Raw genomic sequence first — 15,147 nt, 5'->3', positions numbered from 1 at the left:
CCACCTGCTTCCACTCCTGGCCTCTCCTAGCGCCACCAGCGATTCTGTGTGCCTGCATCGGGTGGGATTTCAACCGGACCCCCCCCTCGCTAAATTCACCCCTGTTTTGCGACCACTCTGCACCAAGAGCACCTTCCTTCCCTGCCCTAGAGCTGCTAGATGGCTAGAAAGCTGAGCTGGGTGTTTGATCGATCCGGAATATTATCGTGGCCCCCCCCAAAAAAACTTAATGCCTGTGTCCTGAAATTGTAAACCTAGGGCATGGACACTCCCAAATGCAGGGTCCACGGACTCAGGTCCCACTAACCCATGCCTTACATTGCAGTGTAGACATGCCCTCTGAGAGCTGGCTGGGGGTTTGGGTTGCCAGGCTTATTTAGCTTGTAGGCAAGGAGTGGAGGAGCGGGCCAGAAGTGCAGGCTGGCCTCTAGAAGCCAAGGCCCAGAGAGCCAGCTGTGTGCACTTAGGACTGGCAATGACGGGTGTGTCCTGGGGATACCCAATGTTGCCAATTCCCATGATTTGATTGTGTCATGATATTTGATACTCCTCATAAGGCCTGAAGTCAGGTGAATACAAGAGAATCTCAGCTTGCACTTCAAACAAATATGAAGGGTTCTTTTCACCCTCCCGGAGGTGGAGAAAAGTTTAAAAATGTGACCCAAGTGTGACCCTAAAAGCTCAGACACCAGAAGGCAAGTGAAAAGAACCAAATATTTATGATGTTTGTAAAAATCTCATGACTTTTAAGCCAATCTTGCGATTGTCAAAGGCTTGAGCCTAACAGTGGATATACTAGATGAACTGCCACAGAACGGAGGAGTTCTTGCCCCTGTATTTGGCCCCGTGGTGCCAGGCGCCACACAAGGCCCTGCTTCTAGGGGCTCAATGTGGTTTTGGAAGAAGTCAGGAGCGAGGAGGGGGCTGGCGAGCAGGCTGTCTTGTCTAGTTAGATTGTAAGCGCTTGAGGGCAGGGATTGTCTGCCACTCTGTGTTTGTGCAGCACCTACCACAACCAGGCCGATTTTGGTTGGTTCCTAGGCACTGCTGTAATGAATGTGATTAATAACCTGCCCCTCCCACCGTGAATGTAGCCCCCTGGCATTCGGGGTACAGCATTTTAGCCGTCAGGCTGGAGAGGTTGGACGCCCAGTTCTAAACTGTTGGGGTAGAGCAGGTTGACTGTGAGCAGTAGGATCCTGAGCCAAGGTTTCCCCCATGGCTGCCTCTGCCCTGGGAGCAGCCTCACACGCTGGGGCATTGGTTTTGCCCACGTCTGGGCTAGAGTTCCCCAGTAGACAATGCTCTGAACCTGCCCCGAGCTGGGCACTGCTGGCTCTCCTGACCTCTCCAGAGCCCCAGCCGTCTGCTGCAAGCACCATTCCAGGTCTCGCTCCTGGGGTCTGGCCCAGTGGGACGCCTTTCCCGGGCCTGGTTCTGACTGCACGGCCCCCACAGGAAGTAGTTCAGAGGAGTCAGTCAGCTCTGTGGGCCCAGGCTCTCCTATCCACCGGCAATTAGTGCCCAAGGACATAGGGTGCCCTGAAAGGCCAGAGTATCAATGTGCTGCATTAGCTCCCATTTCTTGCCCTAATGCATCATCCTGCCATGCTACCAGGATCCTGCTGTGCCACTACCTTGACCCTCAGTGCCCCATCTTCCTTCCCCACTAGGCCCTCACTGTGCCTCCCCCGCAGGGTGTCATTGCCTGGGAGGGGCAGTGCCACCACCCTCCATTGCCCCTCAGACACCCCCAAACCGCTTGCTTGCCCCTGAGAAGGGAGGCCAGCTCCCTGGTGTGTGGGTCACCAGCCGTGCCTCTGTCCCCTGCAGCCCCCTTAGCTGTTTGGTTTGGTCCAGATGCTGATGCTGCGGATGATCAGCCATTCGCTCTGACTCTCTGTCACTAGGATCCGCACGCACTCCGGGGCGGCAGCCGTACTGTTCTCCAAGCCGCTCCGTTCAAAGTGTCCCTTCTCAAAGGCTCCGATGTGGGTGTATGTAGAGCAGCCCTTGCCTTTCCCCTGCCGCTGGCTGCCCAGCTCCACGGCCCCTGAGTGGAGATAGTCGGTGTGCCGCTCCTCGGAGCCGGTGTGGACCTGGAGCCGTGAGATACGGGCAGGCTGGTGGAACACGATGGTGAAGTGGCTGCCGGCAGATGGGGCTTTCCCCCAGAAGTACTCTGGCATTGTGCCGTAGGCCTTGCTGGGCAGGTAGTTCTCAAAGGTGTCTATGTCTGTGAACATCACAGCTGGGGGGTTGTCAGGCAGGTCCAAGGAATCTGCCTCGAAGTCGTTGTCTTTCAGCCGATTGACCGCCCCCTGGAAGGAGGAGTACAGGCCGATGTGCTGGAAGAGGGACGGCTTGAAGCGAATCACCTCCTTCTGAGTGAGCAGCAGGCGGAAGTGCCCCAGCAGCCAGTCACACGGCATTTCCTGGTAGAACAGCAGCAGGAACTGGGCCAGCTGGGGCAGGTTGCTGGAGTGGTAGAGATTGCCAATGTAGCCCAGCTTGGAGAACTCCAGCGTGACCCAGTAGGAGCCTTCCCGGGATGCCACTGCCTTCCTGATGGCAGTGAAGAAGGACTTGGAGCACTGCACGTCGTCCTCAATCATGAGGTAGTAGGAGGAAAGGTTGGCAGCGAAGCTGAGGAGATACGCATAGTCCACGTTCTGCTTGGATCTGAACTGCACTCGATTCTCGGCATCATTGTAGTTCCTCTTCAGGCCTTCCAGGGGCGGGTAGCACTCCAGAGGGGCATGGATAACCAGCAGCTGGCCCCGGAGGAGGTGGGGAGTGAATCTTGCGGTAATGTCCGTCACCACCTGGGTGTTCCACTCCGAGTCCGGGTCAGCCAGGTGCACCACCACCACCATCTCCTCCAGCTCCTCCTGGGTTGACTGCTTGAAGATGGACTTCAGCGTGTCCAGGAGGTAGTTGCCTCGCTTCCGCTTGACAGACGACAGCCCCACAGTGAGGAACTCTGAAACACGGAGGGATGAAAGGACAGACATGAGCACCACTGACACATCAGTAAGGCTCAGACCCTCACGGTATTTCGGGGCCTAACTCCCTTTGAAATCCGGGAGAGTTGGGCACCTAAATACCTATGAAGGTGCGAGGCTGGCTGATTTCACAAGAAGCCAATAGCAGGTCCTTGTGTTTGAACTCAGGCTGACACCCTCTACTGAAGGTCTCAGAGGATGGCTGGGCCTTTACGGGGAGTTGTGCCCAGCCTTACCTATGACAGATTGGCTACATCCCACCTGAGATGGATAGCTGCCTTCAACTACCTGAAGGGGGGTTCCAAAGAGGATGGAGCTCGGCTATTCTCAGTGGTGGCAGATGACAGAACAAGGAGCAATGGTCTCAAGTTGCAGTGGGGGAGGTCTAGGTTGGATATTGGGAAACACTATTTCACTAGGAGGGTGGTGAAGCACTGGAATGGGTTCCCTAAGGAGGTGGTGGAATCTCCTTCCGTAGAGGTTTTTAAGGTCAGGCTTGACAAAGCCCTGGCTGGGATGATTTAGTTGGGGTTGGTCCTGCTTTGCAGGGCTGGCTTTAGGCACTGCGGGGCCCGATTCAAAAGAGCTGCCGCTGAAGACAGCGGCGGGACTTCGGCGGCAGCTCTATTGGCTGCCGGTGCATTCGGCGGAGGGTCCTTAGGGACGTTGCGGGGCCCTCTTAGGGGGAATCGGGTGAATTGCCCTAAAGCCGGCCCTGCTGCTTTGAGTAGGGGATTGGACTAGATGACCTCCTGAGGTCTCTTCCAACCCTAATCTTCTATGATTCTATTCCTTTCCCCAACTTTGTGTCTGTCTTCTGAATTTCAATGGTAGGCTCTAGGAGTCAGGAAGCAAATTGTACTATTTGTTTGTACAGCAGCTAGCCCACTGGTAAATGTGAATTGTTTAATGATGCTAGTAATTTCAGGAGAAATGTGTGCGTACCCGCCCTTGCTTATTTATCACGTTTTCTTGTTAATTTCCCCTTTGCGTCCTACTGAATCTCTCTCAGTGAAAAGCTCCAAGCCCGTGTTGTTTAATCAGCGTGGAATAGCTGCCATCTCTCCTCGCCCCAGATGACTCAACCACTCCCACTGCACCTCCAAACTGACGCAAATGAGAATTTTAGTGCCACTAAAAAAACCCTCCACCAACACACAAGACAGGACAGGGTCTCCTCTCTCTTCTGCTGGTCCCCTTCCCCAAGGGAGAGCAGGAGCAGGTAGGAAGAACTGCCTCCCTGTGGCCATGGAGTAGCAAGAGTTGTACAAACAGAGCTAGAAGGAAGCTGTACGTCTTGTGCCAGATCGTTTTGCCCACTGGGCGACAGTGTCACACCAGCTATGCCAAGGGGAAACTCCCTTCCCGGCTGTGATGGGGGACACCAGCCCCACACTGAGCTGGCAAGGGCTATGGGGCTCAGCCCTGCCCCGCTGCACCTGCATTCGCTGCCAGGTAATGAAGGAATTTACCAAGGGAAGTGGACAGGTCTGTGGGTGGCTGTCCCAGGAGGAGAACAGATCTCTTATCTTTTGCTTCCTGAGGAAAGGATCAGCCCAGAGCCTTTGCAGAGACTGCTGCCTGGGTGCCAGAGCTCTAGGGGGAAGGTGGGCCTGGCGCGGGACGGTGGAGATTGGTTTTGGAACCCCTTCTGCAGTAAAGCAAAGCAGTGATTTGCAGGCTGCCTGGGCCAGGCCTGTGGGGCCCAGCGAGACTGCGGCAGGGAACCTGTGTCTGGGAGCAGTGGGGAAATGCCTCACTAATAGGGTTACCATATTTCAGCAAGCAAAAAAGAGGATGGGAGGAGCCCCGCCCCCGTCCTGCCCTAGCCCCGCCCCTGCCCCTCCCACTTCCCCCCCTCAGAACCCCCAACCCTCCCCCCGCTCCTTGTCCCCTGACTGCCCCCTCCTGGGACCCCTGCCCCTAACTGCCCCCCAGGACTCCGCCCCCTACCTAAGCCTCCCTGCCTTTTGTCCCCCCGCCTGAGACCCTCCCCCCATCCTAACTGGCCCCCTAGGACCCTACCCCCTACCTGTACCCTGACTTCCCCAACCCTTATCCACACCCCCACCCCCAGACAGACCCCTGGGACTCCCACGCCCCATCCAACCACTCTCCACCCCGACAGCCCCCCCCCCAGAACTCCCGACCCATCTAAACCCCTCTGCTCCCTGTCCCCTGACTGCTCCGATCCCTCTCCCCACCCCTGCCACCTGACAGCCCCCTCCCCAGAACTCCCAAACACCCCCCCCCGCTCCTTGTCCCCTGACTGCCCCCTCCTGGGACCCCTGCTCCTAACTGCCCTCCAGAACCCCACCCCCTACCTAAGCCTCCCTGTTCCTTGTCCCCTAACTGCCCCCTCCTAAGACCCCCCCCAACTGCCCCCCAGGACCCTACCCCTTACCTGTACCCTGACTGCCCAAAATCTTATCCACGCCTCCCCCAGAAAGCCCCCCCCAAACTCCCGCCCCGCCCCCCCGTCTCTTGACTGCCCCCTCCAAAACCTCCCTGCCCCTTCTCCGACCCCCTGGCCCCCTTGTTGGCCTTCGCCTAATGTCTCTGTGAACTTGCTCAGGAACGGCCTGAGCCGCTCGTCCCAGCACGCTGGGCAGGAGGAGCGGGGGAGGAGCTCCAGACTGCCGGAGGCGATCTGCGAATGCAGGGAGGGAGGGAGTGATCTCTGCTGCAGGGGAGAGGAGGAGGGGCTCTCTCTGGCTGTCAGACCCCATGTAAGTGGCACCATCCCGCCGGCTGCCCTGTTAGCCGCGCGCGCTCTGCATGGGGGGGGGAAGTCCGGACATTTACAAATTCCCCCCGGATGCTATTTTTAGCTCAAAAAGCCGGACATGTCCTGGGGAATCCGGACGAATGGTAACCCTACTCACTAAACTCCTGTGGATTTTTGCACCCTACGCAAGTCTGCCCTGTGGTTTGTCTCGGACCCGGGAGCGGCGGGCGGGGTCACACACTCCCACTTGCAGCAGAGGGAAGGCCACAGCCCACTGTTGTTTCTGTTTTGGGCCCTCTCCCGTGGGCGTGAATAGCTCCTCAATGACAAACGTCTGCAGCCGCTATTCCAGGCTCCGGAGAGACTCAGCCATGTGTTTGCTAGAGCCCTAGTGAGGGTGTGGCAGCTTGTAGCTTTCAGAGGAGTTAACAGGTAGAGGCTACGGGGGAGCCTAGCCTTTAACTTGACCTGCAGACTCATGTGACAGCTACAACCTGCCTTGTCTTCACTAGGATGTTAACTCAAGTAAAGCCCACGCCATTCTTCCAAGTAACGTCAAGGCTGCTCCCAGACCTCTCAAACGGTGGCGAGCCCCGCCACGGGCAAGACAGCCAAGCCCAGCACCCGAACACAGGTATAGACTCAGAACCACAGGGTGAGAAGGGATTGCAAGGTCAGCTCGTCCAGCCCCCTGCCACAATGCAGGACTTGTTGTGTCTAACCCATCTCAGACAGATGGCTCCAGCCTCCTTCTGAAAACCTCCAGCGAAGGAGTTTCCACAAGCTCCCTAGGCGTCTGTCCCATCGTCCTACTCTTCTTACAGTTAGGAAGTTTTTCCTGAGGTTTAATCTACATCTGCTGTGCTCATAGGTGCTGACTCTGTGGGTGCTCTGGGGCTGGAGCACCCATGGGGAAAAATTGGTGGGTGCCCTGCACCCTCCGGCAGTTCCTCGCCCTGCTCTCCCCGCTCCAGCTTACCTCCGCTCCGCCTCCTCCCCTGAGCGCGCCACCACGTCCTGCTTCTCCCCCCTCCCTCCCAGCACTTGGCGCCACGAAACAGCTGTTTCACGTGGGAAGCCTGGGAGGGAGGGGGGAAGAGGGGGAACGCAGCGTGCTTGGGGGAGGAGACGGGGCCGGGGCGGGGATTTGGGGAGGGATCCAATAGGGGCAGGAAGGGGCGGAGTTCGGGCGGGGACTTTGGGGCAGAGGTGGAGTCGGGGTGGGGCCGGGGTGGGAAGGGGTGGCGGCACGAGCACCCACCGGCACCAAAAAAAGTTGGTGCCTGTGGCTGTGCTGTAGTTTGACCCCATTGCAATGGGGTCAAACTACAGCACAGTGGCAAGAGAGAACAACTTTTCTCCATCTTTTTTATGGCAGCCTTTCAAGTATCTGAAGACCGTTATGTGCCCCCTTAATCTCTTTTCCAAACTAAACATAGCCAGTTCCTTCAGCCTTTGCTCGTATGGCTGCATTCCTTCCCTTTGGTCATCTTTGTCACTCGCCTCTGGATCCTTTCCAGTTTCTCCACATCCTTTCTAGATATTGGTGACCAAAAATGGACACCGTCCTCCAGCTGAGGCCTAACCAGCGCTGAGTATGCCTCTGTTAATGCAATTTAAAGTTGCATTTGCTTTTTGTGCAACAGGATCGCATTGCTGACTCCTGCTGAGGTTATGAACCACCACAGCTCCCAGATCCTTCTCAGCAGTGCTGCTGCCAAGCCGGTTATCCCCCATTCTGCATTGGTGCCAGAGCAGCAGTTGCAGAAATCCGTCAGCTGGCTTCCCAAAAGCTGCTCCGCTATGGCTGGTGCCTCTAACCCAGCGTTTCTCGCCAGTCCCGGAGATCTCCCGGACACAGTTTAGGAAGGCAGCAAGTCAGTCCCCGTGGTATCAAAAAGGTTGAGGACCACAGCTCTAGACCATCTCTCTCCAGATCCAGCTGCTGGCAGAGAATGCTGGAGGCTAAAGCAGGCTGGTCCTGGGATACTCACTCTTCCTAGAGGGTGGGTGGCCGGCAAGGTAGCGATAGGAGACGTTCCTGGAGGCAGAAGCGTTCCACAGCTCCTGGAAGCTGCGCAGGTTCCCGTCGGGTTGGAGTTGCTGCAGCACCATTTCCTGGACCCAGCGCTTCACCTCCTCCTGGGAGCCAGAGCAGAGCCAGCGTTAGCTGCTGTTAGCGCACCCCAAGGCAGGCCTGTGGCAATACACCTCGTCCGCCAGGGGCTCCAGCCCAGAGCCCCCTTTGCTCAGGAGGGCTAGAGCTGGAGAACAGCATCCCCTAGTAGTGCTGCTCCACCCCCCACCCAGCCAGTCACGCCCTCCTCCTGCTCAGACATCTCCACTGGAGTGGGGCAAGGGAGGAGAGGCCATGAAGCCCCCAATTCAGGGATGGGAGGTGGGGTTAGGAGAGGGGAGCGTGGACCCCAGAGCGAGGGGAGGAGATGCGGGAAAGCCCGTGGGGCAGGGCAAGGGGAAGGACGGGGAGGGGATGCGGGGCAGCCCAGGGGCAGGGCCAGGGGAGCACAGACTCCAGAGCGAGGGGAGGGGAGGGGATGTGGGGCAGCCCTGGGGCAGGGCCAGGGGAACACAGACCCCAGAGCGAGGGGAGGGGATGTGGGGCAGGGCAAGGGGAGGGACAGAGAAGGGATGCGGGGCAGCCCTGGGGCAGAGCCAGGGGAGCACAGACCCCAGACCAAGAGGAGGGGAAGCCACTCAGCCCCTGGGGCAGGGCCAGGGGAGCACAGACTCCAGAGCGAGGGGAGGGGAGGGGATGTGGGGCAGCCCTGGGGCAGAGCCAGGGGAGCACAGACCTCAGAGCGAGGGGAGGGGATGTGGGGCAGGGCAAGGGGAGGGACAGAGAAGGGATGCGGGGCAGCCCTGGGGCAGAGCCAGGGGAGCACAGACCCCAGAGCAAGAGGAGGGGAAGCCACTCAGCCCCTGGGGCAGGGCCAGCGGAACACAGACCCCAGAGCGAGGGGATGTGGGGCAGCCCTGGGGCAGGGGAGGGGAACACAGCAGTTACGGAGCACGGGGGCAGGCACAGGCGAAGTCTCCGCCCAGCCCAGCCTGGTACTTACCACCAGTGGGTCCTCCGGGCGCTGCAGGCAGAGGCTGAGGAGCAGGAGCAGACCCAGGAGCGTCAGGGCAGTGGCGAACAAGCGCTTTGGGAAGCATCTCATGGCAGCCGGGCTCCGCGGGCAGGGGCTGGCACCTGGGGGCGTTGCCAGTTTCGGCCGGGCTCCTTCGGGGGAGAGGCAAGAGTGCATGCGGGGCACCGTTCGGAGCAGCGCTGCCCGCCCCGCCTGGGGAGCGCCTGGCCATGCAGAGGCGGCCTGCTCAGGGAGCAGGGCAGGGAGGGCTGCCAGGCAGCCAGCCAGTGCCTCGGCTCTCACAGCGCGGAGAGCCAGAGTCCCAAGCGGCTCTCACCAGCTTCCGTGACAAGGGTCCGGCACAGGACACCCGTAAGGGTGAGGGGCCCGGCGGGGAGCTGAGGGTGTTTGCTGGCTCTACAGGGGCCAGGAAGAAACCGCCACAAACAGACTGAACTCCTAGCCAGGGAGCGGCCCCTGACTGAATAAACTTGGGATCTGCCATACTAAGTTATGTCACATGACATTGTCATAGAAATTTCTGTCGGTTCCAGCTGAGGAATAAGGAGAGACGGACACAACTAGCTAAGCAAGGAGCCCCAGGAGGGGCGATCCGTTTATTTCAATTGCAATTGGGTTCGAGCTCATAAGTCAGCAAGAACAAAGAAAACACTTACACCAAAGCATTATATGCAGTTGCTTATGATAATTTATCGCTCTATGATTGGCTAAAATTTGCCATTATTACCATACATAATTAGCAAGTTACATGTATCTGCCCCTCTTATTGTTTATTTATTTGCCCCCTCCTCCTTGCTTATTTTGCAAACCAAGCGGTTAGCTATTTACAGGACACAGGCACAGAAAGTTCCATTGTCTCCAGGTTTGGAGTTTGGCTACATTTCCTCTCGAAGGAACTTCCTGAGTTAAGACATAGCTATAGCTGTGCTGTATAGCTTCCATGTGTACGTGACAAATTTGCCCCCTGGCAGTTAAGTAGAATAATTTTATATCAACATGAGCTCCTTTGACTTATTTGTCACATGGACAGGCGAATACTTGGCTGCCTTCTAGGGCTGGGGGAGGAGGGCTGCAAAGCACCTGCACATATAAACAGCACTCAGGACAGGTGGGTGCACCCCCACTGGTCTATAGCATATTTGAAGGGAGAGGTGCTGTCTCCCCCCCCCCCCCCAACTCCAATTGTGAGATGTCCCACAAAACCCAGTACACTGCAGAGCTCTGGGGCGCTGCGACCTCCAGATCCGCTCACTGCACTGAGCGCTGGAAGATCTGCAGGCACAGATCCATTTTGTACGGTGCACAGCAGCTCACGGGCCCTGCCAGAAAAATAAAGCTACTAGTCCAGGGGGCTGCACCCGAAGTTCACGAGGAAACATCAGCTACTGCAGAACATGCCTGCCGACACAGGTGAAAGGAGCACACCCTAGGGTGGCTCTGACCTCCTGGCTTCCCAGGTGCAATACACAATGTTTGTTTTGCACTCTAAAGCCTTTGATGATTTGGCTGTTGTAGTACGTTGGCTCTTTTCTCGAGTGATACCTGGACATTTGAGAGCCGGGGTTGCGACCCTCAGGCGCAGCCTGCTACCTGCAGCAGGAATCTGGCATGAAAAGCAAGGGCAGATTCGGGGCGAGGAGAGGCAGCTGCACAACGTCAGACGTGTCTCAACTCCTCTCCGACCACTTAGAATCCCAGCCCAGGTACGAGCACGTGGATGCACCAGGCACTGGACCCTAGACCCAGTCTTCAGGTGTTAAAGGATATGAATGGCAGGGTCTTGCTCACAGCACTTGATGGTCGTCAGTAAATAGGAACCCCAAACTGCTCAGCACATGAATCCAGCCAGCCCAGGCGCCTGGCACCAGCTGCTCCAGAGGAAGGTGCAAGAAATCCCCTAATGAGCAATACGGACAAACCTGCCCACAGAAGTTTCGCCCTGACCCCAGTCAGGTGCTAGTGGGCAGCAGGAGGGGTTATTAGTCCTCTCTAGGGCCCTTTTGCCTTGGGAGGATGGGCAGGGCCCGCAATCAACACTTGCTAAGTCACTTATTGTAAGTGTTACGGAATTGTTCAGCCAATGATGCAGATGCCCTCGAAACACATTACAGCCCTTCACCCTGCCCTTTCTACTACCTGCTGGCTGCTACTGAGGCGGAGACGTGTGCAATGGGATGAAGGAAACTGCCTCCACGGGCCTTGGGTACAGGGCCGGCTCCAGGCACCAGGCAACCAAGCTGGTACTTGGGGCGGCACCTGGAGGGGGGCGGCGCGGCGCTCGGGCCGCCGGAGAGAGCGGGGCCACAGCCGGGCTCGCCGCCCTCCCCCCGGCGCTCTGGCCGCCCTCCCCCCCGCGCCCTCCCCCTGGCTGCCGGGGGGAGAGCGGCGAGCCCCTGTTGGGGCTCGCCGCCCTGCGCTCTGGCCGCCGGGGGGAGAGCCGAGCCCCAGCCAGGGCTCGCCGCCCTCCCCCCGGCGCTCTGGCCGCCCTCCCCCCCGCGCCCTCCCCCTGGCTGCCGGGGGGAGAGCGGCGAGCCCCTGTTGGGGCTCGCCGCCCTGCGCTCTGGCCGCCGGGGGGAGAGCCGAGCCCCAGCCGGGGCTCGCCGCCCTGCCCCCGGCGCTCTGGCCGCCGGGGGGAGAGCCGAGCTCGCCGCCCTGCCCCCGCCGGGGCTCGCCGCCCTCCCCTCCGGCGGCAGGCCGGGGGGCGCGTCCCGCCGGGAAGGAGCCGCAGCCACAAGCGGGAGGGAGAGGCGCGGGGCTCCCCGGCAGCAGCAGGGATTCGGCCCACGCCCCCGCGCTGCCCACTGGGCCCCTGACCGCTCCGCCTGGACCCACCACGCTGCCCCATGGGCTGCAGGGCTGGAGCAGCCTCTGGGCTGCGCTCCCGGCCCCAGTGTGCAGCGGCCCGGGCAGAAGCCCTCTGGTGCGGGGGGAGAGCGGAGCCCCCGCCGGGGCTCGCCACCCTCGCCCCGGGGCTCCGGCCGCCCTCCCCGCAGCGGGAGAGCGGAGCCCCCGCCGGGGCTCGCCGCCCTCCTCCCAGGGCTCCGGCCGCCCTCCCCCCCGGCGCCCTGCCCCCGGCCGCCGGGGGGAGAGCGGAGCCCCCGCCGGGGCTCGCCGCCCTCCCCCCGGGGGGAGAGCGGAGCCCCCGCCGGGGCTCGCCGCCCCCCAGGCTCCGCCCCCCCCGCAGGAGGGGGAGCAGCCGGAGGCTTTTTTGCCTGGGGCGGCAAAAAAGCCAGAGCCGGCCCTGCTTGGGTACCACCCGCATGAGACGTGGGCAAGTGGTCTCACTGCAGCATCATTTTATTCGTTTTAAGCGCACTCCTCCCCGTGCCTGGTACAGGAATAGCCCCCCCCCTTTCTTTTCGATAGCCTCTGTAGGGATGGCTATCCTGCAGCCAGAGGGGCGACTGCGGCTCCTATAGACATCCCCCAGCTAGCTTGGGTCTGGCTAGCTTGAAAGCAATAGCCGTGAAGCCCCGACAGCTTGGGGCTAGCTCGCTTGCTCCGGTATCGCGACCCATGCCACAGTCACACCTCTGCCTGCAGTGGGCTACCTCGCCAGCCCAGGAAGGACGGATACCACACCAGAGCCTGTTTCAGGCCCGTCCCTCAAGGCATCATTTATTGATTAACCAGGAACTTAGGCAAAATCCCCAAATAAGGTACTGCCTCTGCCCGGCACCAGCTCCTACAAGCTCTTCCCTCACCCAGTGCACAGAGCCAGGGACTCCCATAGGAACCTTTCTACTTCCTGCAGCTCTCACCCCCAACCTGTGTACCGGGGAGTCACCTGACAGCTGGGTCCTTTCCCTGACCACAGCAATCCCTGCAAGCATCAGGCTCCCAGCCACTCTCAACTGAGCTCTTGCTGGCCTTTATAAAGACCAAGTGCTTTTCAAGCGATCACCTGATGCCCTGGCCCCACAGCCTGCAGGGAGGTAACTTATTAGTCACAGGTGGGCTGGGCCCATCTCTCCTTAAAGGGGCCAGGCATGCTATGACACCTATCTAAAGAGTTCTGGAGGCGCCAGTCATGGATCCATAGTTAAAGCTGACTGAATTGTGTTCTTAAAGCAAGGATTCAACTTGTTCATTATGTCTAGAGAACACAGCCTATCCCCTCTAAATTACAGCCCTCACTCCAAGCGGAGGCCGAATTCTGCAAGAATTTACAAATCAATCTATTAGTTTAGGAGTGAAAATGGATTTAAAATTGGGCCTTTAGAAAGTTAGCATTTGGCATCAGGTTTTTTGTTGGGGTTTTTTTTGGGGGGGGGTGTCCTTTTTGATCTCAGTTTAGCCATTGTCTATCTAGGCAAAAATTGGCAGGGAAATGAATCTGGACCCGATCCGGTGCAAAGAGTAGCTTTTGAAAAGCAATATGTAGGATTTCAGACTGGAGAAAAGGCGTAAATTGTTAACCATGACAGCAATTAACCATGGGAACAATTTACCAGGTGGATTCCCCATCATTGACAATTTCTTAAATCAAGATGGGATGTCTTCAGAGAAACTCACTGAAAACTGCCCGTTGGCAAAACGGCCACTGTCTGCCATTGTCCTCCGTTCACGGCCTGCCCTGGAGGCAATACGGTTGAGAGCAGTGGGGGAGAGCTGCCGTTTTGACAAAGGGCAATTCTTTGGGGGCTTCTCAGAGGGAGAAGATTCCCTGTGCCAGCCTCTGCTGACGTGAATGTTCAGTTCTGAAAAATAAGGGCAGAGAATTACCACTAATCCCGAATCATGCTCTCCAGATCTATCCAATAGGGTGGGTAGGGGAGAAGGGAAACTGGTGTACATGCATGGGAGGTGGGTGTTGATCATAGAATACCAGGGATGGACGGGACCTCCGGAAGTCATCTAGTCCAACCCTCTGCTTAAAGCAGGACCAATCCCCAGATAGATTTTTGCCCCAGATCCCTAAGTGGCCCCCTCAAGGATTGAACTCACAATCCTGGGTTTAGCAGGCCAATGCTCAAACCACTGAACTATCCCTCCCCTCATCCCACTATTTTGTGCTGATCTGGGGGTGCAAGTTTATAAGACACGGTTGGCTCAGTCATCGGAATCCTACCTCCAGCCCAGGACTCCTGCGATGAGAGGGGATCTCTCTGGAGCTGGAGGCCGGGGGACCTATAGTGACGTTATTGCAATCCTGTGTTGCTCGCAGGATGACGTACTGCAAAAAAACTGCAAAAGGACACCCGTGCCTCATAAAATGCTGGGCTTGAATGTCCATGCCGGGGCGCACCCCAGCGCAAGACTTAAATGCAAGAGAGCCCCATCGGGTTCTCGCAGCATGACCTGAAAGAGAACTCCAAGCACGTCCCCTGCCTACATCGCCTGTAACTGCTCCACTAGTCCATGATCTGCGGGCGCTCCACACCTCTGGAAATCAGGTCAAGGGGTCTCAAAGCTGGTGCCCACAATAGCTGCCCCATTTCACAAATATTGGCCTGAAGTTCAGCTAGTCATTGGAGAAAAATCGAGACCCTTAACAAGATGCCAATACTGCTAAGCCTGCCTGGAGAGCTGTGCCGGAGGAAACCAACCAATGACATCTCCGGTTGACTGGTGCCCTGTTTTCAGACAGGAAACAACCCACTGCTCGTATTCAGGGGAGGGATCCTGCTCCTGTGGACCAAGGTGTGACACCACAGCTCTCAACGCCCCTTTGCTCACGCACTCCTGCACAAGAACGCAGACGGCCGGTTACCACACACTGACAAGGTGCTGAAAACTACATTCTTACAGAGAGGACGCAGCGGTGGGAAAGAGTCTAATGCACCAAGTAAATTCAGGAGTCAGTTGCTGCATCTGCCTCTTTGTCCACTTAATCACAGATCCTGGGCCAGGCTCAACAGGCTGCCTCTGCCCTGGCCTGGTTTCCTCTCCACGCAGGGACTGTGGGGCAGCGTTGCAGATCATAACTCGTGGTAGAAGCCTGCCCAGTTCCATAGCTGGAGGGCAGTTTGCAATTCCTGGCCTCCCTTGATCCACAGGCTATCCTCTGGTTACGGAACCTAGACATTGCACCTGGACGTCTGCATGCAAGAGGAAGGAGTATCAAACCTACCTTGCTCTCTGTTCGCTGGCCAAGTAACTTCCCTTCCAGTGGGGGCCAGGAACATGCAGACAGTCAGGACAAAGTCGAGGCTGGGAACCTGAAATTCAGGTTCAGCTAACAAGTCAGGTGTCTCAAACATGCATCTTTTTACAAACATCTCCTGAACTTCTTGTTTAGTGACAAACAAAGGGCTGGCAGGCCAGGGGTGGATATACAGACAGCAGTGCCTGAGCAGAG

The 15,147-nt window shown here is 58.1% G+C and overlaps 1 protein-coding gene across 1 annotated transcript; it reads right to left on the bottom strand.

The window, feature by feature from the left end:
- Window positions 1-1,838: 1,838 nt before the first annotated feature.
- LOC135887099 (alpha-1,6-mannosyl-glycoprotein 4-beta-N-acetylglucosaminyltransferase-like) lies at window positions 1,839-15,067 on the bottom strand. Its single transcript, XM_065414885.1, is given in 6 exon segments — window positions 1,839-2,983; window positions 7,728-7,875; window positions 8,814-8,977; window positions 13,918-13,971; window positions 13,974-14,033; window positions 14,920-15,067. Coding segments are annotated over 6 exon segments (1,719 nt in total).
- Window positions 15,068-15,147: the final 80 nt, after the last annotated feature.

Source organism: Emys orbicularis, chromosome 12 (genome assembly GCF_028017835.1).
Source record: "Emys orbicularis isolate rEmyOrb1 chromosome 12, rEmyOrb1.hap1, whole genome shotgun sequence".
Lineage (NCBI taxonomy): Eukaryota > Metazoa > Chordata > Testudines > Emydidae > Emys > Emys orbicularis.
The sequence above is the reverse complement of the archived record's forward strand: the minus strand, read 5'-3'. Positions and strand labels throughout refer to the sequence as shown.